The sequence below is a fragment of the Poecilia reticulata genome, linkage group LG22 (genome assembly GCF_000633615.1).
Source record: "Poecilia reticulata strain Guanapo linkage group LG22, Guppy_female_1.0+MT, whole genome shotgun sequence".
In the NCBI taxonomy this organism is placed as follows: Eukaryota; Metazoa; Chordata; class Actinopteri; order Cyprinodontiformes; family Poeciliidae; genus Poecilia; species Poecilia reticulata.
The window spans coordinates 21,805,262-21,831,135 of NC_024352.1; the positions used below are offsets into that span (position 1 = coordinate 21,805,262).

General features: G+C 36.4%; 2 protein-coding genes across 4 annotated transcripts; one reads left to right on the plus strand and one right to left on the minus strand.

Moving 5' to 3' along the window:
- Positions 1-200: 200 nt before the first annotated feature.
- On the minus strand, positions 201-4,628 carry dhrs7 (dehydrogenase/reductase (SDR family) member 7). Its single transcript, XM_008400042.1, has 7 exons — positions 4,432-4,628; positions 3,469-3,621; positions 3,264-3,370; positions 2,347-2,586; positions 1,557-1,679; positions 1,265-1,480; positions 201-915 (listed from the first exon to the last, which is right to left on the minus strand). Exons 1-7 carry the CDS (start codon positions 4,559-4,561, stop codon positions 874-876), a joined length of 1,011 nt encoding a protein of 336 aa, XP_008398264.1. The 5' UTR covers positions 4,562-4,628; the 3' UTR covers positions 201-873.
- Positions 4,629-9,545: 4,917 nt separating this feature from the next.
- On the plus strand, positions 9,546-25,622 carry ppm1aa (protein phosphatase, Mg2+/Mn2+ dependent, 1Aa). Of its 3 annotated transcripts, none has more exons than XM_008400040.2 (6): positions 9,546-9,915; positions 12,691-13,544; positions 13,644-13,761; positions 17,146-17,257; positions 17,377-17,434; positions 23,677-25,622. In XM_008400040.2, the coding sequence occupies exons 2-6, from the start codon at positions 12,708-12,710 to the stop codon at positions 23,704-23,706; spliced, it is 1,155 nt and encodes a 384-aa protein (XP_008398262.1). In that variant the 5' UTR covers positions 9,546-9,915; positions 12,691-12,707; the 3' UTR covers positions 23,707-25,622. The 3 variants fall into 3 exon arrangements, with proteins under 3 accessions (XP_008398262.1, XP_008398260.1, XP_008398261.1); XM_008400038.1 differs by lacking the exon at positions 23,677-25,622 and adding an exon at positions 17,526-17,769; XM_008400039.1 differs by lacking the exons at positions 9,546-9,915; positions 23,677-25,622 and adding exons at positions 11,384-11,499; positions 17,526-17,769.
- Positions 25,623-25,874: the final 252 nt, after the last annotated feature.

Consider the following 25,874-nt stretch of genomic DNA (forward strand, 5'->3'; position numbering starts at 1 on the left):
AATGTAATAAACGCATTTTGAATTGTTTTTACTTGTAGGTTAATATTGCGAGTTCTGGCTAAAACGCAACTAAATGACAAAGTTTCAAGTTATTGACCAAAGATTACATTTAAATGGTTACTGAATATACAACATGAAGTATAATTATTTGTATGAACAAAAAATTTTTACAAAATAATTGAAATAATCAGCACAAAATGTAACATTACAAAATGTGGATTTTATTACATTTTGCATGTATTATTACATAATGCTGCGTTACAGAAGCATTTAATGCCAAAATCTGAGTCGAGCACATTTCAATTTGTTGGAATTGAACAGAGAAACCATTTCTTTTTTAGGAAAACATCTGGTTTTATTGAACTTTTTCCACATTTTTCTGATTTCATCTCCATGTCACCAAGAAAAGGGACGATAATTTGAATGTTCTGTTCAGGATATCAAGGATGTGCCTTGGGAATATCTTGCTCTCTTTATGTCAGTGCTATTGTTTTTGTTTACAATCAGTTGTTTACAGGCGTTCAAAGGAATGTGTCCACAGATTTCTGTACATAGTAATTTTTATATATGTGTAAATGTACATACTTGAAATAAAATGTTGGCAAAAATTTTTTGTTTTTTTTTAAACATTACCAGGTTACTAAAACTGATTTTATTGTGCATCGGAAAGGTCAGCACAAGTGCATATTCATTCTTACTTATACGGTCTTCAGGCAAGGTTAAACATTTTCATCTAAAAAAGAAATTACATCTGGGATGGAAGGAGCGCCGAGCTTTCAAAAAAGCTATCCTTCACCCTTAAATCTTTTCTGGTAGGAAACAGCCAGCGCCAGGAATGCAGCAGAGTCCTTCCCCTTCAGGATGCGTCGTCTTTCAGGAGGTTTTTGGTTTAGTGAAGTATGCGGAGTCCGCGTCCTGCAACAGAAAGGGCTGGCTGTCAGCTCCGATTTGGCACAGCAGTAAACAAAATCAGAATGGTTCTCATTCAAGGATGAAAACTGAATGAGAGGTTTTTAAATTTCCAGTAATTGTTCCGTGGCCACAAGCTTGACCCTGACATTTCTTTAAATACACAGACTTCAATGTTGAAAAATATTCCTCGATTGGTAGATTTCTTCCCTTTTCCTCCCATTATGCCTCAAACTCTCCTGAAGCTGCGGGTGTCGGGCAGAGGTACGTCACTGTAGCTGATCTCTGCACTAGAAACTAGACTAAAACTACTTGGTAATATTTTGTGTTTTTGCAGTGTTGAAGACAAACGTACCACACCAGCTTTGAAGTTCTGCACCCTTTTCCTGCCCAGCTGGTTGGTCATGGCCCAGGCCACTGTCGGTGCGTACTGCCAGGCGTAGTAAAACATCAGGAAGGGCTGCTGGGCAATCCACATTTCCTTCACACCGTTTGCAATTCCCACCAGCATCAAACGCACACAGCGACTGGTCGACATCTTGTGCTCCTGGCTGCCAGCTATGGCCACAGGCTGAGGAAGAAAACAGTTAGAGAAAGCAGAAACAGCCAAGTAGTCAGAGGCTTAGAGAGAAAATAAAATGTGTTACCTTGTTTAGGTCTTCAGTGAAGGCGTTGTTGACGATGTCTGACTGAACCGGACCTGGACACACCATGCTGATGAGGATATTTGGGAAGTCTGTCAGCTCAGTTCGAAGAGAATTAAAGAAACCCTGTGGACGATAACCCACAAAACAGGTTCTCGTTACGCTGGTAATTATCAGTTAGATTCATGACAAGGCAATAAATCAGTTTATTGCATGTTAAATTAAAATAAGCTCAATAATTTTCACTTGCATGATGTATTGTTTTTCTCTTTTCTACCAAAAACTGGATGATAAAAGTCTTCAGTCTGGTGCTTTTCTATCAAATAGTCTTTTTTGAAGGACAATTTTGTTTTCAGAGACTTATTCATTTATTTTAATTGCTATTCTGCTGTTTATTTATTTTGAATAATTAAAATGTCCTGTGGAAAAAAACTACATTAGCTCAGCTAATTTTGATAATTTGGCAACAAGTACTGAAGTGAATATCACCGATATTTAGAATTACACAGAGGTGGGTAGAGTACTCAAAAGTCGTAGCTGAGTAGTAGCTGTGAGGTACTTATGATGTTTAGACAGGAACGAGGTGAGATTCTCAGCTTACTGTTGTCATAGCAACTGCCTAACAAGATGGCTGTCAGTTACAAAGTTCACAGAAGTGTGACATTACATGAGAACTTGTATTATTATTACACTATTACCATTGGTCTCAAACAAACAATACTATTGTTTATAGCGATAACTTCTGGGACAATTTATCGTCCAGTAAAGTTGGACACGGTTAAAATGGCGTCACCTGCAGCGCGTGCTTGCTGGCAGAGTATCCCGTGGATAGGGGCACCCCAGCCAGGCCGGCCACGCTGCTGACGGTCACCACGCTCCCTCTGCCTCTCTGCGTCATGTGAGGCAGCACCTGCTTGGTCAGAGACACCGTGCCGATGAAGTTCAGCTCCATCAAGGCCTCGTAAACCTCGACGTGGGTCTCCAGGAACAGGGAGCGTTGGCTCCGGCCCCCGTTGTTGATCAGCACGTCGATCTGAGGAGGAGGTTTGGGAAATGTCGAGAGTTTGAAATCGAATTTTCAAAAACACACACAGTGGAACTGATTCTGTCCTCATTCAATCAACCAATCAAGTTTATTTGTATAACAAATAACTCAAGTGTTTCGGCTGTTTCACAGTTATCCGGACGTTTGTTCCAGATTTGTGGTGCATAGAAGCTGAATACTGCTTCTCCGTGTTTGTCATTATGTCTCTATTTGGTTAAATAACATTAAAAACTCCACAATAACTGCTTTACATTTAAGTATTCCAGTATGTACAGATATATATACTGAAGGGTGTTCCTCAGGGGGTAGTACTCGGACCATAGCTGCTGGTCATCTACATTAGCTGTACTTCAGTTAACCATAAAAGTGTGCAAACATGAAATTACGAAAATAAATTTGCTTAATGGAAACACCCCAATTTATAAAAATAACAGTTTTTGCGCTAGGATGAAGTTTTTCAGTCATATCAAAATATTTATTTTGCAAAACTTTAAGTACATCTTGTTCAAACCTTTTCTTACGTTTACTACATGCTTTTTTGTTTTAAATAGTCTTAAATGTCTTACCCCTCTTGTAAAATATTTGTATTCTCAACTAGTTTCTTGGTTGTGAAAGGAGATGAAAACACTTTTCTCCTCTGGATGCAAAAAATGTGATGCTCTTACGTGTCCAAAGTTTTCAATCACTGTTTTTGTTTTTTCCTCATGCGACTTCCTTTCCAACAAATCAAGAGGAAGAACAAGAATGTCCTCGTCTTTGAGGCTGGAGAGCTCTTGAAGAAGACATAAAAGAAACACACTCGTGTTATTTTAGATTAAATATAAATTCTTAAGACATTTAGGAAAGTTATTTGAAAACCGAATAACTCACCCAGACATTTTAGTTTAACTCGGTTCAGTTGGTCTTCACGGCGAGCGGACAGGACGAGTCGAGACCCGCACTTCGCCAGCTGATAGGCCAGTTCTTCTCCAATCCCACTGGAGGCTCCGGTGACCCAGACCACCAGGCCTCTCAGCTTGGATTCTGGGAAAAACAACAACAAAACTACTTTACTACATTTTAATTCAGAAACAATTAAATTTAAACTATTTACCAAATCTCAGTCTATTATTTATGTAAGAAATCCTAAAGAAAAGGTGGATCTGTAGTTATGTTCACATTTTTTAATATTTAAGTCTTTATTTTAGAGTTCATCATGGAAAAACAACAGCTCTAGTAAATAAATGAATATACTCAGCTGGTGTAACCAGTGGAGTTCCCCAGGGTTCAGTGTTTGGGCCCATTTTTTTCATCTTTAGGAAACAATATTTCATTTTGTGTTTGAACTTTATCTCCTTGAAATAATAAAAAAAGGTAAAAGGTTTTTATATATTTACTGGATATTACAATTTAAAACATAAACCATAACAATAAGAAAAAGTAACAGTAGATTAATTCATGTTACACATTTGATCAATATTCATACAAAACCTGACACTTCAATATTAAAACATTATAAAAACATTTTTGCAGAATCTGGTTGACTACAACGTACAAATGACTTAGACTCTTAATTCGTTTTAACCGTGGTTAACTTCCCGTTTGAGTCGCGATGATTTTATTTTGAAGGGGTAACTTCCTGTTTAACTGTTAGAGCAAACGGCAGCATAACGGGACAGAAGAGAAGTTGTAACGGATGTTACGCGACAACTGTGCATTTGTTATTCCGAAAAATACCGATTTTATTGACAATCCTGGTTTTGCGAAACAGTTTTGATCTTCAACATTTGTTGTGTCGATCCGAACCAGGCGCACCCCTCTCATAACTCCCAGTGTCCAGAGTCCGGATCTTACCTGGTTTGTGTCCTATTAAGCTAGCTAGCTGGAGAATTACGTCTGCGTCTCCAAAAATAAAACACACGACGTGGACAAGCAAACACAGAAGAATAAAACTCCACAGGAGGGAGGAAAAGCACCAATCCATTTGTCAGAAAAGGAGTTTAATACGGAGAATTAAAAAAAAACAACTGCAGAGAGGAAGCTAAACTGTAATGACGTCACTTCCTATAGTAATATTTTCAAAATTAAGATCGGCCTATCTATGTAGCTAGTTATTAAACTTTTTCCACATTTTGGCACAAACATAAGTCTGTTTTAATGGGATTTCATATATAAGTGACCAACACAAAGTGGTTTATAAATCTGAAAAGTGTGGAATGCACTTTAATTAAGCCCCTCTGAACCAACTACAAATGAACTATAGCTAACTTGATTTTTATAATTGCTCATTTGTACCACTACTAACCATTTCTTGTAATTTGCTGTAAATTAAATGTTACGTGTGTTCTTCCATGTACATGCCAATTGTTTTTCTTTATTTTATATCATCAACAGATGAAAATTCGCTCTTGTGGCTAAATCTGGCACACATGGTTGTTTTAATGTACTCATGTTAATTAGCACCCATTATTCCTTATTAAATAAATTAACATTTTGGGTTAGATTTCTTCCTTTGCACATCTAGAGACAGAAATATTCACCTGGATGTGTGGAGAACATCTGTGAACATCTACTTCTAGGTCTTACAACATATTCTCTGTTGGATTTAGGTCAGACCTTTGAGTAGGCCAAGGTTCTGCATGTTCTGCCACACACCCGACCTTAATGGATGGGTAACAATTCATGTCTTGCTGAGGAGGCAATGCTTTTATGCATTTAGCTCCTTCCTATTAATATTAACCAACTGTCCTGTCTCTTCTGAAGAAAAGCATGCCCACAGCATGATCCTGCCACCACCTTGTTTGGATTGAAGGATGGCATGTTAAGGTTGATGTGAATTATTATAATTTCTTTTTCTTCCTACATGCAATCAGACAAATTAAAAGTTAATTAAAAACATCTGACATGATAATAAAATGTTATAAAATGCCTAATGTTTTAATTTTGGGGCATTGTATTTAGAAATATTTGTCCTCTTACTGTTTATACACACAAACATGCATCCATGGCAACAACGTACCACACCCTAAAGGCCTGCAGGTTATGCACTGTCATTAAAACTGGTCATGGTTCTCAGCTATTCAGTAAAACAATGTCATATAAAAAGGAGCACAATCTAAAGCATCAATGTGCCTTTACAATACAAAAACAGATTATTGATTATATAATGACTGTATTATATGAATGTTATTAGAAAAGACTGCATGTTTGTGGTTTGTTTTGTTACCGTTTCCTGGAACGTATAAATCTTTTCTACAAATTTGAAGTATTTTAAAGATTAAAAATTCTCCTTAATAGATTTTACATGTCACTAACAGAATAAAAAATTGCAATTATTTCATTTCATTTGGCATTTTACATAATTCGTGATGAGTTGTGTCATTTCTGTTATTCATTTGGTGGTAAATGAATAAAAAATGTTTTTCATTGAAATGAAAGGAGAACACTGACCTTTCAAAGCAGATGAGTCCAAACATTTTTACTCTTTTTCAAACATTATTACATAAGGTTTAATAAAATAAGTGTAAATTCGCTAATTTAAACCTTATTGCTCTTCAGTGGAACACATATTACTACAGGCTTATGTTTCATTGCTGTCTGATTGAGTGATTTTCCTCTCAGGTCTCTGGACTGGAGATAATACAATTAATAAATTATGAATACATAAATTATATTAAATAGTTTTCCTTCTCCGCATTGAGAGAAATATATTATATCATATTATTATTTGCCAAACAGTTTTGTACTTTTTAAATATATTTTCACCCATCCAATTACCATTTTCTCAAAGAGGAATGCACTAAAACTAGTAAATGTATCATAAATGTTATTTTTTTTACTTTTTTGACTCCTGTTTTTTCAAACAACAAACAGCATCGTTATCAATTTTAACAGCTGTTAATTAATCTACACAGTTTCAGCTAAATACATGTCACAACTATTGAGTCTGGTGTCTCTTAATCTTCTACTCTTAGTAGTAAATAATGCACCATGTTGAGTTATGATTCTTCCAAAAACAGAGACCAATCTGGTTGGTGATGTCGGCCTGCTGCTGCTATTTTCAACACAAAGTGTGAGTACAGTTCAGTGAGAAGTTTCTTTAAAAAAATCAAGTTAATTTTAGAAACATGATGTGCATCAGCATGCTATTTGAAGTGTATGTACTGGGACGTATCCTGTTACTGGTGGTGTCCCACTCAGGACAAACAGTCCCCTGGCAGTCAGGATGTACATGCTGCTATATGTCTAAAATGATCTTACAGCCTCACAGAACTGATTTACATTTTTAACGCTGTGTCTTCTTCAGAAAATCACCCAGAAGTAAATAAATGTCTTCATCCTTGAGCTTTCAGTTTTCTTGAAAAAAAGAAGAAGAAATAAAACCAACTTATTAGGCCGTATAAAGACATGAGATGTACAGGATGTTCTACGCTGCACTGACCCTGCCCAGAGTTTAAAGAGGCAGTGGCAGCTTTTTCCCCTTTCACTTAATAATTACATTAATTTTGTTCATATACACTTGTGAGAAAATATCAACTATTAATTTTCTTTGTTCAGAGATCTTTATTCATCAGCACACAGAGTTTAGAAGATTCACAACAAAACAGAATGAGTTGTTTTAGGACGTCTTGTCATTTTAAATCCAAATAAGTTGCTGGAACTCATCGTTCACACTCATACGTCAAAATGGCTGTTAACAGGGGTGTGCTGTGGTGGTGCAGGGTTTGGGCACGGCCCATGTGTGGGGGCCTTGGTCCTCAGCATGGCTGTCACAGGTTCGATTCCCGGCCTTGGTGACCTTTGCTGCATGTCTTTCCCCTTCTCTCATTGCCCGTTTTCCTGTCAGTTAACTATCAAATGAAGGCCACTAGAGCCAAAAATATCTAAAAAAAAAAAAGGCTGTTAACATGCACAATTATACAGCAGTACATTTTTGAAAAGCAGAAGTGGAGCCTCCTGCACAACCAACAAGAATCCAGCAAGTGGTTTCTGAATGGTAAGTCAACAATAAAACACTTGTTGTGTTTTCCAGCAGCCATTGTATGGCACATACAGCAGTAAAATCAGCTGACCAAACGTGCTGGAGCCCAGCTGGGGTTGCTAAGTGACGGGTTAGACTTCGCTGAAGTTGCCAGGTAACTGCGGAGTGAGACTCAACAACTGGGAGGTTTTTGAAACCCCTAATTTTCCAGACACCAAAAACTTTTACTTCTTAAAAAACAGTTTTATTGCCCCAAACCAGTAAAATGAAGTGGTTTGTTTTATTACTGTTTTAGTAATAAAACAGGGAAAGTATGTTTTAAAAACAGTATGTTTTAAAAACAGCCCAAGTGTGTTTTAATTAGAAGTTTAGACCCACATGGAAGTATAAAAACATGGGAAATGTGAATTTTGCATAACAGGTTCATATGAAATATTTCTGTGTACAACTCTGTGTAAGTCTGAAATCTTTGTCCTGATTTTCCCATGACTTCACACGTTACAAAGAGATTAAATTTTTACTAACTCAGAAATAATTCACATTAAAATTTCACTGGTAGTAATAAAAATGCTGCAGTTCTCTTTCTATGATGAAATTTAAATTGTGATTGTGACTTTATGTTTTCATGGACACTCTAAGCTTTGTGGGACCTCTGAGAGAGCGTGTCCTTGTTTTTGTTTTGGATCAGATTATGGTTCACACAAGATAAGCTGAACTCCGGGGTTTCAGTTTGACAGGAGCTCCAAGAGGGCGACGCTCCTCTGCACCCACAGAGCAGAGGTTACGTAAGTGACCAACGCCGAGTTGCTTTCTGACAGATCAGCACATAGGGAGGAAAACGGGCTTTTACTGAGTCAAAGAGACTCCAGCTGAACCCAAACTTTTTAATCTAAAGGTTGGCAGAAATGCCGCATCGATGCTAATAATTAATTTTTTTTGTAATAAAGTTCTTCAACTTATGTTCTCTCTCATTATACTAAATAATTCAGGTATAGATATGCATAATCTGGGCTTTCCACCTTGACTTGGATGCATAAATATTGGCTTTGTTTGAAAAAGGATGATTTGTCTTCAGATTTTAATTAGTTAATTAATTAATTTTGGTCATTTATTTCAAACTTTAAAAATAAAGAAAACAAGAAACCAGTAAGACAAGAGTACAGTATATGCATTCATAGCTTTTTGAGATTTCTTTTACAAGAATTACTGTATTTTATGATCAGCCTGTGAAAAACGAGCATCTCAGATCATGAAGCTTCTCACTCATTTTCCTGATTCTGCAACCTTCATTTCCAAATGAAGTGGTTAAACCAGCTGATAAAATGACTTTAAACAGCAGGGAAACAGAACAGCCACAAATAATAGCTACAATCTTTTAATACAATATTTTTTCTACCACACTTTTTCCTTCCACTGAGCTTTCTGTTAGTTTGTTTGGATACAGAGCTCTTTGAACAGCCATCTTATTTAGCAGTTTTAGTGATGTTATCAGAAATACTTAGACCAGCAGTCTGGTTCCAGTTCAGCTCCTCCTGCTGCCTCTTCACCTGGTTTCTAGAGACAGACAAGTGGGAGGATCAGCAGCAGCATCTCCTCATTCGGTTTAAGATAAACTTGCATGTCCAAAATGATTAGCAATTTGTTAAGATGAGGAATTAGAAACTACCAGGATGTGCACAAATGACTACCTTTTTGTTCAGAGAACTGCACTTCAGCAGTTAAAAAAAAAACAGTAACCTTCACTCACAGGGTTAAATCTGTCTGTACACGAGTAGGGTATGTAATACCAATAAAGCCTTGATTTAAATATATTTTGATTTTTATATCACTGTTTCCACCACATACATATAAAAGTGTGACATTGTGGTTTAGATGTAGCGTTGTGTAACGCTCTCCGTGCACATGGGTTGCAGCAGAGCAGCAATGATGATGTCATGTTTTCGAATAGACGCAGTCTGGAACATCCGGGTCCTGTCCCCGTGGCGTCTCACAAGCTAACGCTAGCTAGCGAGCTGTCAAGCTGTCAAGTGGAGAGGCTGGGGCAGACGGTTCAGCTTCTCTCCCTGGCTTGGCCGTACACTGATTCTCCCCCTCAGAAACACAAGAGCCGAGCTTATTCTTTTGCTCACCAACTGAGATAATGTAATGCAAAACGAGAGCGCGTAAAGAGGGAGCACAGTTCCAGAGTTTATATGCACTGAGTGTTGAGTGACGACAGTTCACTGCTAGCTGTAAGCTAGCTAGCTTAGCCACCGCTAACACTTACATTTCGTCGTTGAACACCTTCTGGTGGTAACTGCGGACACTCGGTCCCTACTGCACATTGCGTTGCTGTCATCTGATAATTTCTCTGCTTGGTAAGTAAATTTTTTACTCTTTGGCCAACAGCTGCTAGGGGATACCCGGGCAGTTAGCACTCCATGCTAAATTAGCGTATCGACGTTAGATTAGGCCAGCTTTGGCGGCTCTGCCTGCTTTAACGTTACGTTAGCACAACAGGGTGAGAAGGCCTGTCAGAGTTAGTAGAGAGGGACAAGGGTCAAGGGCCGCACACTGGCAGGGCTGTTTGTTTATCTGATCCTGGGCTGGACCTTCATCCAGCGGGCCTAACTGATCCTGACTGAACTGGGCCAGTATGGGAACCAGTTCATGCCACCACAAGCGGAACTGTGGTATTTGAGCAGGTTGTTACCAACAAACTGGTCAGTCGGGTAGCTAACTCTAGCCTCAGGGTTGGACCCATGTCTGTCTAAAAATTAAGTCGATCACCGGTGGAGAGAGGCTTGTCATTTCCTCAATATTCAACTTGAATACTTTAGTTTCTCTGTGAGATTTAGAATGTTTTCAGCACCGACAGCGTTCCTAATAAGTAGTCAAAACGTGAACACGTCTACTATTTTTAGACAGAAGAGAGCTTTGAATTCAACATTCAAGATGCTAATCTGCTGCCACAGATGGATTGGAGACGTGTTATTTGCTTTTACTCACTTCTTACATTAACTACACTCTTCTGCTGCACACATAGCACCTATTTTATTTCTCTTGACTTAATGTTTGAACAGCTGATCGAGTTTCTTTCCAAGAACGATAACTAATTATAGGTGTTAGCTTTCAGGAGTTGTGTGTCAAAACAATCAACTGTCTGCTGCCATAACATGCTTGGTCAGGAGGAGAGGTTGCTGCAAAGTCAATGAGCTTCTTTAGATTAATAACTTTTTACCAACTGGCTTTATGATATAAATTTAATTACGCTTTTTCAATTTATGCAGTTTAGTTTGATTTTCTCTGCTCCATTGGAATCATTCTTTATATTTTTTTGGAAATAAATTGGATCTGATTCATAAAGCAATTTGAGACGACATCTGTTGCGAATTGGTATGCTAAGAACAATTTTAGTTGAAAATAAATTATTTCGTATTTAAAAAAAGCATTTAAATAATTTTTAAATGATGCCAAGATCATGAATGTAGTCAGAAAATTGAAACCATTACAGTGTTCAACATATTTAAAAACATTTTGGCCATTTATGTTCTTCAAGTTACATTAAAACCTGGGAAGAAAAGTGATGCACTAACAATTTATATTTTTCAAAAATATTGACAGACATTGCCATGAAACCATCTACAAACGATGTTTGATGAATATTTTGCATTTTTAGTGGTAAAAATATGAATTCCTTTACTCATTGAAAAGGTTGAACCCTATAATATAGATGCATCGTTTAAAAACGGCACCAAGGAATATTCTACCTTGACACTAAGACGGTAAGAATGTGTTTACATATAAAATTAGTGTATTTTTTAGAATATGAGTGTTTGAAAACTCAAGTTAACGGACTACTTGGCTGATTTGAAAAATGAAATCTACTTCAGGTAAATCAAAGATGGGCATCAAACTATGAAATCAACAGGAGTGGAAATAGATACAAAAGATATTTCAGAGTAAGTTTATTTTATGTTGTCTTTGGAAATTTTAAGTACTTGAATTCAAATAAAAAGCTCTGTTTTTCAGGTGATATCACAGCCATTAGTAGTTATTAATAAAAAAAAATAGGTGTACAAACGACACTTGGAAATTCATTCCCAAATTTTCTCTTTTTTTATTGAAAATGTGAATCCGCTTGGTTGATCAGGTGTGTTTAACAGACTGTAGCCTTTAAAAATGCCAAAAGTTAAAAACTCCTAAATAAAAACAGCAACATTTTTCATTTCTTTAAAGAGACATTTTCACACATGCATGAAATTTAAGAACCACATTTCAACCTCTGGTTTTCTGTGTGACAAGAAGCATTTTACGTTGAAAGCAACATTATGTCCAAACAAGCTGATTAGAGTTGAATCTCTCGTCTGGGAGTTTTGCTTCTGCCAAGCATGTTGCGTTATCCTGGCCTTACACCAGCTGCAGAAAGGGAATGCATAGCTTAGCTGCAGCGTGACGGCTAAGCTATGCATACATATGGCACATTGTTTGCGAGAATGCCATGCTGCCTAGGCAAAGCTGGCCTTTAGGAGAATCCGTCCTCCTCTCTGGCTCCTTGGATGTTGTCTTTGGTGGTGTATGGATTACCCACAGGATTAAAACAAACGGCAAGCTTTCTGTCATTTTAAAAAATACTGCACAGATGTTTCTGTATGGTTATTGAAATAGTCGTCAACTGATTTAACAATCAGTTAATCGCTAACTCTAAGACCTTTTTTGAAACATGTTCAGAGCAGTAGTTAAGCCAAAACTGTGCAAAAAACAACAAAAAACCATTTTGCATCTATTTCTGTACATATGTTTTACCCAGAACTCTTTAAGAGGTTGTTTTAGCTTCACCTGGTTCAAATATTTTATCAAGCACCTTTTGCTATTCAATTATTATTCAAAAATAGTCAATAGATCAGCCCTGCACTGTGTTGATGCTAAATGAAACATAATTTGTTGAGCGTTTCATATGTTGATGATACAACTATTTTTTTTTTCCAATACCCTTTTAAAAATGTTTAAGGGGTCAAATGAAAAATCTGCAGAATGTGCCAATCCTTTAAGGCGATAAATCTTCAGAATACTCGATTAATCGCACATTTTGAACACATTTTCAGGATAAAATTACTAATCTTTTGCAACGTTTCACTGAATCTGTTTTTCAGGTTGTTTGAGGGACACAATGGGGGCATTTCTGGACAAACCAAAGATGGAAAAGTACAATTCCCATGGCGAGGGTAACAACCTGAGGTATGGGCTGAGCAGCATGCAGGGTTGGCGGGTTGAGATGGAAGACGCACACACTGCGGTGATCGGTCTGCCCCACGGCCTCGACCCCTGGTCGTTTTTCGCCGTGTATGACGGGCACGCCGGCTCTCAGGTTGCTAAGTACTGCTGCGAGCACCTGCTGGAGCACATCACTAGCAACTCAGACTTCCAAAGCGCCATACAGGAGGACACCAGCGTGGACAGCGTGAAGAACGGCATCCGCACGGGATTCCTACAGATCGACGAACACATGCGAACCATCTCGGAGAAGAAGCACGGCGTGGACCGCAGCGGCTCCACCGCAGTAGGCGTGATGATCTCGCCAAGCCATATCTACTTTATCAACTGTGGAGACTCGCGGGGTCTCCTCAGCAGGGGGGGAGCCGTGCACTTCTTCACACAGGATCACAAACCCAGCAACCCATTGGAGAAGGAGAGGATCCAGAACGCCGGCGGCTCGGTCATGATCCAGCGAGTTAACGGCTCCCTCGCTGTGTCTAGAGCCCTGGGGGATTTCGACTACAAGTGTGTCCATGGAAAAGGCCCAACGGAGCAGCTCGTTTCCCCAGAGCCTGAGGTGTATGCGATAGAAAGAAGCGAGGGGGAAGATGAATTTATTATACTTGCTTGTGATGGCATCTGGGATGTCATGGCCAACGAGGAACTCTGTGACTTTGTGAGGTCAAGGCTGGAAGTTACAGAGGATCTTGAAAAAGTCAGCAATGAGATTGTTGACACTTGCTTGTACAAGGTATGACTCGTCCGCCAAACCTGCACCGACATGCTAACGCGCTGCCTGGTTTATCCTTGATTTATGTTGCTGCTTTATTATTTATTTTCTTTTCCACAGGGGAGCCGGGACAATATGAGTGTTGTGTTAATCTGCTTTCCTGGGGCCCCGAAGGTTTCTCCAGAAGCTGTGAAACGTGAGGCGGAGCTGGACAAATATCTTGAAACCAGAGTAGAAGGTACAAAACATTGATTTAATATAAAACAGAGGGAGGGAGAGCAACGAAACTCAAGCAAGAGCAGCACTGCTTCCACATACTCAAGTAAAATTAAAAAGTAGACGTGCAAGAAATTACTCAAGTAGGAGTAAAAAAGTACTGAGTAACTGATTAAGTAAAAAGTACAACAAAGTAAAAATACTCCTAAAAATACTTATTTTTACCAGAGAGTTACTCAAGTTAACTAGTAAGTAACTACCCAACTCCGATATTAATAATTTGTAGTTTTAACAGTCCGAGAAGTTTATTTCACGTAATATAAAGAGATGAAAACTTGATCCTAATGCCCTTTTATTTGGAGTAAAATCTGACACTAAAACTGTGAATTTAGGAGGAAAAAGCTGCGTTAGCAGATATTGAAAACATTTTGATCCGGACATATTTTACTGTATTTGTTTGAGGCAAACTGAGTTAAACCAGGGCTGCAGCTTTTCTCTCTGACTCCACACGATCGGGAACGTTTTCGGTAAATTCATATAAACATAAACTACTTGTTGAGTAAAAATTGGTTTAGCATTTGGTTTTATGATCTTTGCTGAAATCTTTCCTGATAAAAGAGAATGTATGGTAATTAAAATGGATCATTTCTTTGAGATTTAACAGCAGGTCAGTGTATTTGTTTTGTTTTCTCATCAAGCTATGTTCAATTTATGCATTTTGATTTATGGTTATATGTTGAGAAGAAATTTTAGACATGTACATCTGTAAAATTCTCAGTTAAGGATTAGCATAAACTGCACCTAACCACCTCTTAAAATCTTCTAAAAATGTTTATTTTTAGTGAAATCTTAAACTTATTGCCTGCATGTATCGTTTAAATACTAATAATGTGACTTCTGAGGCACTTTTAAACGTGTACGTCTATTTAAACAAATATTTTTATAAATATTTAAGCCCTTGCTTTGGCTTCACTGGAAATGCGTCACAGCATTTCTCTAAAGCTAAGGATCGTGACCAACTGATCACCCAAATAGATAACACAAATACCAGAGCCAGGGGGCCACAGCAAGCCGCTGCGGCATCTGCAGCACCAGATGTAGCCACACCTCATTCAGTCTGAATGTGAAAATAAACTTTTAGTGAGCTGCAGGTCAGTTTTCTGCTTCAGACCCTCGTTTCCTACCAATTTTTCTCCATTTTACCCCTTTTTAGACAAGTGATCAGTATCAATAGAAATGGACCTGATAGAATATGCAATATGTAGAATATTCACTGAACTGAACAGCATTCTGGGAAATGTAGGCAGAGGAAAAGTTTTAGCTGTTCAACCTCTGCCTGATGCAGAGGTCAAACCTGACGCCATTAAGCAGCTGAGCAAGTTTAATGGCATGGATGTACTTACTCTCTCTCTCTCTCTCTCTCTCTCTCTCTCTCTCTCTCTCTCTCTCTCTCTCTCTCTCTCTCTCTCTCTCTCTCTCTCTCTCTCTCGCTCTTTGGTTACCTAGCAACTCTCATTCTTTGGTTACCTAGCAACGACCTGTGGAATAACTTGCGCTGCAGCAGTTTGAGGTTTTCCTACAGTTCCTCATAACTGCTTTAAAAAAACCCGGCATGGAATGAAAAGTGTAGATGAAACGGGAACAGTCCCGTCGCCAGTTTAGCAGAATTTCAGATGTTAAAAAAAACAAATGAAAAATTATTGATATCAACAATTGTCGACGTTCCATCGGTGGTGTAGGCAGATACAAAATGGCTAAGGGGCAAAATGAGCACAGACGCTCTTACGTTTAATTGAGATACAGGAAGTTTTCAGCAACTTGGAGTATGTTCACACAGGAGATACTAATCCTCTATTGACATTTTTCTTCCTGAAATCCAATTTCTTTTTTTTCAAGGAAGTTCATACTACAAATTAAACCCGAACACAATCAGACTTCTGTGTGAACAATTTACAACCCCAAACGTTGACGTCACATTGCAGCGCATTATTTATAGAAGCAATAATAACTTTATGGATTGATTTTAAAGTTTATTCAGCAACGGGAGCTGACAGTATCATCACAAGATCATAACACGAAAGAAGCTTTTGTTACGATTCCACGTTTTCGGGAATCCAGTTTACGTCTGGATTTACTTTGTCTGGATTCTTCTGGTGCAGAATTACGACACTTATCTGACATCGGTGGCATAAAAATCGGATAAAATGCAACATGACGCTTTGAACGCTATTGGAAACATATCTGATTTAGATGAAATTTGATTTTTAAAATTTCTCTTGGTGGAAAGATCTCAAATTAACCATGAAAAAAATCTGTTTTAGGTCACATTTAACTGCTGTGTGAACCGTATCCTTGGAAAACTGAATGTAGCTTTAACTGCTTTATTACATACCTTATTTTTTAGCAGGAAAGTAATAAACGACATATTGTTCAAGCAATATTCCTTTATTGGATTTACTATAATGTTTTTTATTTACTTAATTCCCTGCGTAAGAGTGACTGGATCTCTTTTTCAGTTGGAAATAAACATTTTGGCCAACATGTGAGAGCATTAAAACAATCTTAGTAAGGGGATTTTTATAAAAGCAGATTCTCTTTTCGTGATTTTATATTAATAATTAGATATGCCAAATTATTCATCAGTGCAAAATCGGTTTATACTCGGGAGGAGCACGGCAGATGTCACGGTCGGACAGCGGGGGAAGCGCGTGGATGATGGTGCCTTTCTGAAACCACAAAAAGAAAACCTCGTAAAAGTGCACAGTGCTGAATTGCACACAGACTAAAAAATGTATGCAGTTTAAATGACCCCGTCTCTTAAGACCGCCGGAGGATTAAACAATCAGACCAGGAGCAGAAAAATGTAATCTGTAATCTGTAAAGTATGTGGAAGAGAGGACATACAAGCAGTTTGCTTTACCACCTTAAAACGAAGCATGCAGATCACTGAATACCAGCAATGCAGCTAACTACAAAACCAGTCAACACTGGAAAGAAAAAACAGGATTTGACACAGACATCCATTACAATAAAGTTACCGTGTTTCTAGATATACATTTTTAACTTAATTTAACTTTGATTTGACCAGGTAGTCACCATTGAGATAATACTGCTGCCCATCATTGCCAGGTCTCCTTTAAAATCAGATTATAGGCAGCAGCATAAAACAAAACAGTTACAAACATTAAACACAAATAACATCCACAGAAACAAGTGTTAAATGTTTTTGTATTTATTAAATACCTATATTCCACTATTTGGTATTTGATTCTTTTTTTCTGTTTCTATTGTAAGTTTTATACAAGTTATATCATAATACGTATCATTACTGCATGAGACCCAACCATATATATATATTGTGATATTAATTTTAGCCATATCGCACATTCCTGTGTTTTTCTTACAGAGATCATCAAAAAGCAGGGAGACGAAGGCGTCCCAGATTTGGTCCATGTTATGCGGACGTTAGCGTCTGAGAGCATCCCGAACCTCCCCCCTGGTGGAGAGCTGGCCAGCAAGTAAGCGATACCTTCTGCTATGATAAACTGGGCTTTTTATCATGATATCCAATAAATTATCAGCTTAAAAACAGGATATTTTTGTGTTAAAGTGATTTGTTTTACCCTTGTTCCTGCAGACGAAGTGTTATTGAAGCAGTGTACAACAAACTTAACCCGTACCGAAGCGATGACACTGTGAGTATCCAGTTCTTTTTGTTCTCTGCATGGTTGTGGTTGTGTGACAAGCAAAGCTCAAAGTCTATCTGTTGCATGCTTTTATATCTAGGAAGATCCACGTTTTTCTTTTAAACACAGTGAGTCATGGGCTGGGTGATTATGGATTGACGCTGCAACAAGATGATCTACAGTGTCTTAAAATATTCCTAACCGCTGAACCACAAACTTTGGTGAATTTTATTGGGATTTTATGCGTTGGAAAGCACAAAGCAGTGCATGGATGTGAAGAAAATAAAAATTTGTATTCAGTCCTCTTTACTCGCATTTCGTTAAATAAAATATTGTGCAACTAACAACTTTCAGAATAGTTTGTTCATTTCATAGGTTTGTCAGAGAACAAATGGCATCATGGAGACCAAAGACGTTTAGGTTATAAACTTTCCAAGATGTAAAAGCCTCTCGAAGCACCTAGGTGGGAACTGAATAAATGTGCTACAATTAGAGATGCTCTGATCCAATATTAGTATCTGTATCGGCCCTGATATCTAAAAATATTCAGGTATCGTGACAATATGTCTGAATTATATCTATTCTGTCTAACTCTGTGCTTTTTCTGAGTGACATCATGCTTTACTTGTTTTACATTAGATTTCTGAACCATTTGAAAAAAGGTTTCTTTGTTTACATGTTTGACCAGAATAGTCAACCTTTTGTTTCAGTTTTTTTCATTTATTTTACATTGACTGAACAAACCAAAGTTGCGTTGTTTTTATATACTTGACGAAGCTTGTGAAGCTATTTTTTATTTAAGTGTTCTGTACCGGTGCAGTTATCTATCAAATAAATTTGTAACTCGGTATGTTTAAAAAAAACAAAATGCTTTAAGTCAGTTCAACACTATTTTTCTGTATCAGATCGATATCCACCGATACTAAATCTCAGATATCCGTATCGGTATCAAAAGTGTAAAAAATAGATCGGTGCATTCCTTGTTTAAACGGCTCAGTCAAAGTCTAGACTTGAATACATTTTAGAATCTGTGGCAAAATGAGAAAAGTATTGTCTCTAGATTTAAAAAAACAGACAGATTTCCTGCAGCACACATTGGCTGAACAAAACATTGATAATTATTAATCGTTTTCCTTCCACTTCTGCTTTCATATCCCAATAAAGTTACACTGATGTTTGCAGTTTAAATGCAACTAAATGAAGAAGTTCAATAGTTTTTCACGCCACTGTAAATCAGCACTAAAGCATTAATTATATTTGTATTTAAGGTTCCAGTTACACCACTAGAGTGGGTCATATTTTTAAATGTGGTAATTAATGTTTATTTAAATACTTGTCAAACCAGATGTGTTGTGTTGCATAATTTTGTTACGTTTATTGGGTAACAAAAATATTGAGCCATGTTTAGTCTCATTTAAATCTAATACTCTCCAGCTCATATATGGAACAATATTAGAGGAAAAACTTCATTTTATGATGGTGATTTTGACATTTCTGTCCTCCTTTTCTGACTATGTGGTTAAATTGTTGCCTTCTGTCCTGAGCTAATCGATTATATAACAGGTCAGGTTTCTGAGTTTGATAATGTTCGTGTACAAAAATGCTGTAAATATAGCAGAAGAATCGGTTGTATCTATATAATCATGAGAATCTGTTAATAAGAGCTCTGAAAATCCCAAACAGATTATTTACCCTAAAGTCCTCTCTGCATTGAATAGGCCACTTTGGATTAATTACTTGGTTTTTCTTTGACCATGTGTTCGTTGTTGCAGTAACTTATTGATGGTATTTTGTGGAAGAAATAACTTACATAAACTTTTGGTTTCAAATATACTTTATCAGTAAATGCATCTGAATATGAGCCATTAAGAAATGAAAACGATAATGTGTTTAAAAATCTAACTTCATGGGAGTGTATGTGTAACCTTTCTGTGTTCGTCTAAAGTCTGCCGACTGCTATCACCAGTTGGCAGCTGGTCATAGCAGCAAGAAGTTAACATTTGTACAATTAAACATGGCTGAAATGGGCAACTTTAACAATCATAACATTTAAAAACGTAAAAAAAAATGGCAATTTTACTCCTGAAACACTGCACACTATAAAATTTGTCCAAAATATATTTTAAGATGCAATACTTGTCAAGAACATACAGAGCGGATGCTAATGCATACCTCAGTTACTAACGGCAACAGAAAAAGGAGGAGGAGCTGTCGGTTACAGGTTACTATGGTAACTGCCAAGAGCAACGTAACAGAACTTAAAACACCAATAAATGTCTGGAGAAACAACTTGTTAACTAAACAAAATAAAGGCAAAGAATGAATAAAGAATTTTAGACAAACATCATATTTATAATATTGTTGAAATAAAACCCACATCAAGCAGAGGCTCGAGCAAACAACTGTGTGGTACTCCGTGGTGCATGTGGAAGATTTGTTGTTTAGGTGAACAAATGGATAAAAATGGAAATCTGTTTTCTGTAGATATACATTTCTAGTTTTTCTGCATGTTTGGCCTGGTATTTTAGCCGATTCCATCTTTTATTCTTAAGACATACAATAATAAAGAAAGTTGGCAATTTCTTTTAGATTTTAGGTGTGAATCCAAAAGAATGAAGGAATTACAAGATTTTTCTAATTTATAAATTAAAGTAACCTTCCTCTACTGGTTATTACACTCATTAGAGGTTTTTTGGTTGTTCACATCCAAAACAGGGAGTTTTTGTGTTTGAGGGTTTCTGCAGCTCTTATAACAACGAGAAAACAACTTTGTGAACAATCTGTGATGTCAAACGTCAGACTTTTTGTATTTAAATACAAGAATTTGAAAAAAAAAATCAGCACAACCAATTAGAGATGCAGAAAAAAAAATATATAGAGAGAATCGCAATTCATAGTCCTGGGAGTTTTGAATCTATTTTAGTCTGCTCAACTATATTTTAAATAATTATTAGATTTTTATTTTCTAATTAAGAAAAAGCCATGCAGCTAAGCTAGCCTAATACTTGGAATTTAAGTTGCAAAGTTTTATGCACAAACCTACTTTTATTCAAATATAAACAGATGCAGTTTGATACAGTATGCAGCTTTATAAATGTAATATTCGTTGGTCTTTTTTTTGTCAGTCACGTAATTTAGACAGAATCTCTAGACCGACTGAATAGAAAAAATGGTTTCTAAATTAAAAATAATTTCTGCATTGAACCCTAAAAATTTGTATGAATCACACAGTTAAAAAAATAAAGCAGGCAGACCAGTAAACACTGTAGGTGTTTCATTACATGGTTGGATCAAACCTTAAATAAATGTTTTTATTGCCTAATGTGAGCAGACATTGAATTTTATGCTTTTATATGTGTGCTTTTGTTTTTTATCTACATTTCCTAAGAACTTCTGGGGATTAATTTCTGGGACATTAACTAAAAACTTAATATACATTTAAATTGTTCAACAGAATCTGTTTGTGTTCTGGTCCAACCAGGTAAAAAACCAACCAGTGTTTTAGGAAAATAAATTATATTTTTCAGTGTTTGACCCTCTGATCACCAATAGCAGCTGAGCCAGATAAAATTATGTTAAATCTGTCAAGTTAATATTAATTTAACAGCTCAGTCTCTGTAATAAGAGCGCTGATGCTTCTTCACAAGCTTAAAACAAAAACAGAACAAATGTTTTATTCATGTTGTAAAACTTGCATGTATTTTCAAAGCTATTTTGATATCCATTCCCTCTTCCTCAAAATCTAATCTGCTGCTAAGATGATTGCTTAAAAAGAGGATGTTTTCTTTCTGGTTAAAATGTGAGCAACGTTCGCCCCGTTTCATGGATTTCTTGTTGCTCCTGAAGCAAAAGAAACCAGAATTGTGTTAAGAATCATGCTGGATGTGTTATCAAGGTATTTTGTTGAATTTTCCATCAGTTTGTTGTTTTTCCTCTGAGTCCTAATGCTTTGGTCTAACCTGTTAATCTTGTCTGGTTGCTTTGTTGAATAGAAAACCTTCTTTCTGCGCTGCTTGTGGTGAAATCTTTGTTAGCAATCCTGATTTGTGTCTAAGTTTAAGTCCCATTCTTGTCTTCTTCGTCAAATTAGTATTTTTTTCTAATTCTTTAAAACTTTCTATTTGTAGTTTCTCTACTTTGCTGCAGTTTATTTTTGCATCAGCTGTTAGAGAAACATATTAGTGTCAGAACTGTGTTATAAGAACAAACTGCTGCCTAAGTTAAAAAAAAAATTTAACGGTTTATTCGCCTGGTCAACAATCACAAAGAGATGATAACGCAGTGAATAATTAAACAATTTATATGAAATTGTTTTCTAAACAAGTCAATTTAACAGGAAGATAAAAGAAAATGGTAGTAAAATTTCAGCTATAAGCTTATAGATATGAATTTGATTCTTTTTACAAGGTGCAGGATATTTCAGCAGCTTTAGTTTAATCTGCAACTGTGAAAAAAGTTCTTCAGATTTATTATTAGTCAGATTAGCTTCTTATAAAACTGATCATTATTATCCAAAGCTTTGAGACTGAATATTTCTTAAGAATTAACCTCTTTTTTTGTTGCTGTTGCTCTTATAAGGGCTGCTACCAACAACAACTTTCTTGATTTTTCCTGAAGTATTTTTCCTATAAAATATTGTTTTATGATTTCTTCATATTTTTTTTTCACCCCTTGCCAAAATCAAAACAGTTAAATACACTCAGCTCCTTCAGACTAGCCGGCAGCAATTAGCAAACACCTCGTGGAACTGCAGAGCTCATCACAGCAGCTACTAATCAGTTAAACGCTGCTAAATAGAGCAGACATGTTGTGATGACGTCCTGAAGGCGGAGCTTCTTAAAGAGACAGAGGCCTAATTTCAAGGTGTGTCATATTTCTAGTAAGTGATATTTGATATATGAAGCATTTTCATAACAACTGAAGGTAACATTTTTACTTGGTTGTGCTATAAAATGGCTCCTTGTGTCTGGAAAACGCGTAACACTGCCGCTTTAAAGACAATATTTATTTGAACGTTGAATTTAGCTCAGCTCTACGACAGAGTTTTAGGGCCAGGCTACATTTTTCTATATTTAATTACGAGAATAAAATCCTAATTTTACAAGAATACATTCTCACACCAATAGTTTGAATAATTTGAGAATAAAGTTGTAAATTTAAGAGGATGAAGTAGAAATTTTATGAGAATTCAAACATGGAAAATATATATTTTTAAAAATGTTTAGCATCTTGTGAAGTTATTCTTTGGTATAAGTTTTACAGATAATAGTTGATGCATAATAGAAATACTTAATCTTTTAACAAATTAGCATGAAATTATCAGTAGCAGAACTTCAAAACCTCCAATCTTAAGCTTTTTCTCTTAAGTTTAACACACTTTAAACTAAAACTAAAAATATTGTGAATAAATTCTCATAATTAAACAAAAATTCTCATAGCCTGTCTTTAATGGTCCATCGTGCATGACTGGAATAAAAGCCACTTTTTGAAAATAGTTTTCATGTTAGAAAATAAAGCGAGAAGAACATGTATTGGTTTTGGAATGTGTTAAAATTGGATTTTATTTTTGAGCCAAATCGCGCAGCTCTAGCGGCCTGTCGTCATTTTTATGGCTGGTAACCGCAGTCGGCGACATGGACATTACGTTTTATCGCAATATTTTGTGGTACTATAAAAGTGAGGATAATAAATATTTGGGTAACTGTATGGCTCTAATTGTGCGTCACAGCATTTACCGCCCCGCAAACAAATGTATTTATTTTGGATATTTAAAATATCTTCCAGTTCCAGTGTTAAATATTTTAGAATTTAAAGTTTATTGGTATTTAAGAACCTGTTGTTGCATTTTTATGCCATTATTACCATTACATTACTTTAAAATGATCTCAAAACAACATTATCATTGATCACAAGAACTTCTACAATTTATCGTCCAGCAAAATTAGTTATCCTGACAGAAAACTGTATGTAATCATATTTTCACATACTCTCTTTGAACAAACAGTGGAAAACCCCCCAGATATTATTAACTGGAATTTATCGTGGCAACAATAAATCAAAACGTTCCTTAGAAGAAATGAATCCTGATGAATAATGAACATTAATTTGTGTTAGAAAGGGCGACACGTGTTGTTTTACTTTTAGTGAGGCCTCAGTTTGCACCGCTGGAAGCTGTGCGGCTCTCGGTGGGGATCCGGCGGGTGTACAGCCAAAGTCTGAAGGGTTTTTCCTTCCTCTCCTCTCTTGTCAAGGACTCGGCATCTACAGACGACATGTGGTAACACACCCTCCTACCACTAACACAACATAGAGTTTACAAACCACCATCCTCTCAAGACCCACAGCAGCTCAGCTCAGCAGTCTGTCTCTCCGTCACTCTGAGCTTTTGGTTTCTAAGAAGGGAATACATGGGAGGAGGAGGAAGAGGAGGAGGAAGAGTTGCATGCACACAAACCTGGAATAGTGCAGCACCAGTCCACTCTGGAGTTCAGGATCCCCACCATCTTGTCTCCCTTTTTATGTTCACCCTCCTTATTATTCTTCTCTAAAAGTAATCCACAACAAGTGAGTCCACAAGTTTTTTTTTTGTTCGTTTTTTTTGTTAAATAATCCGCCTGAATAGTAGATTTTTTTTTGCTGTAATTAATTTGATTCACATTTCCTTGTGTGTTTGTATATTTCTGTTTTTGTGAAGTGCAATTGTCCTGTACAAACAGCCTGTATTTAATGCAGCTTGATTTTAAGTTTAAGAACGAGAGAGAGGGGGGAAAAAAATGAAAGAAATGGAAAAAAAGAGAACTTTTTATGCACTATCTGCCTTTTTCTGCTCTTCTGAAATTCAAATGTTTATTCAGTGAATATTACCGCAGCGTCCGCAAGGCACAATGTCTCTGCTTTTTACTTTCCCTCTGCAACACTTTCCTGTCTTTAATAGTCCATCTATGCTCCTTTAAGAAACGGGTAAATTGTATAATTGACAGCACAGTAAGCTCTCTATATCAAACAGTTGAAATCCTGATCAGTTTTGTTTTTATTTTACTTTCATAACAGGTTTTCTGTACACTCTAATAATAATAATAATAATAATGGCAGTTTGACAGAACGAAGTGGAAAAATCTTTCTTTTTGTCCATTTTTAAGAGGCATTTACAGACTGGTGTCGACTGTTTGTGGATAGATGCTTGCAGGTGTGTGTGTGTGTGCGTGCGTGTGTGTGCGTGTGCGTCCGTGTGTGTGTGTAGGTTGTTGTATGGAGCTGGAGTTTAAGGGAAAAGTCGCCCCCCAGAAACCGCCATGCTTTAACTCGGAACAGCTTTGGATAATAAAATATATAGATGCTGTTATTCTGTAATGAACTAAGTTAACCCAAATTGGCCTGAATTTATAAATATATTGTCATATTTAGAAAAACTAATCCCTAAACATCCAAGTAGACCACTATAGGTGCCATATGTTGTTATTTTTAATCTTTATTACAGCGTATGCCAATTAATTTCTGTGGTTTCCTCATCAGATAATTTGATTTGAACTGTTTTAAGCACTGATTTTCTAGGATTAATGTTTTAAAAAGAGAAACTATTGGCTCTTATATTAATAAGACTATTTATTTCTCCTGGTCTTCATGTGAACCAAGAACAAATGCATCACTTAAATCTGTCCTGCTTAACCAATAAACCACAGCAAAGAGTTTGCTGCTGTTTGTCTGTTATGTGGGTTAATTTTTTTTAAATATATATAGATATATATTTCTAATTTCCCCCAGTAAATAACTAAATAAATCACTGACTAAACGTGTATTTAACAACACAGTAGATGTATTTCTTGAAGAGAAATGCTTTATTTCAGATTTCTGCCATTTTCTTTTTTTGTCTTGCATTGTTATGAATTTTTTTGTATGTATATAATATTTCTGGCCTAATTTTTTTGAGGAATAAATCATTTCGCTTGAGTATTTTTTTTTTTCTTTAAAATGCCATTTAGCCTAAATGTGAAATCAGCTTTTCTTCTAATAATTTTGTAAATGTTTCATTAATGTAGAACAGAGTAATAATTTACTAAATTTATAATCCTTAATTTATCTTTAAAAGAAAAAAAAAGACAATCCTAACTACTACACCACATTTCTGCTTGTGGTGAGTTGTTAAATCCTAAAAATCAGACTTCAAGCTGCTTTCCTATTGTGCTTTTGTGGCAAAAAATAAAAATAAAATAAAATCTCCGCCAAAGACCTTTCTGATTTAACAAAAAGAAAAACACAACCGAACTCCTGCAGTGTGAACAAAACCCACACATCTTCATTTTTACATTTTATTTTCATGGGATTTTAAAGGTACTCTGGTGTTTTTGGTAAAGAAGAAAAAACGTTTTCTTTAGGTGGCTGCAGGGGGCGCTAGAGTGGATAAGAAGAACCAGTTTAATGTGTCTGAAGCAGCATTAAACCGAGTTCAACG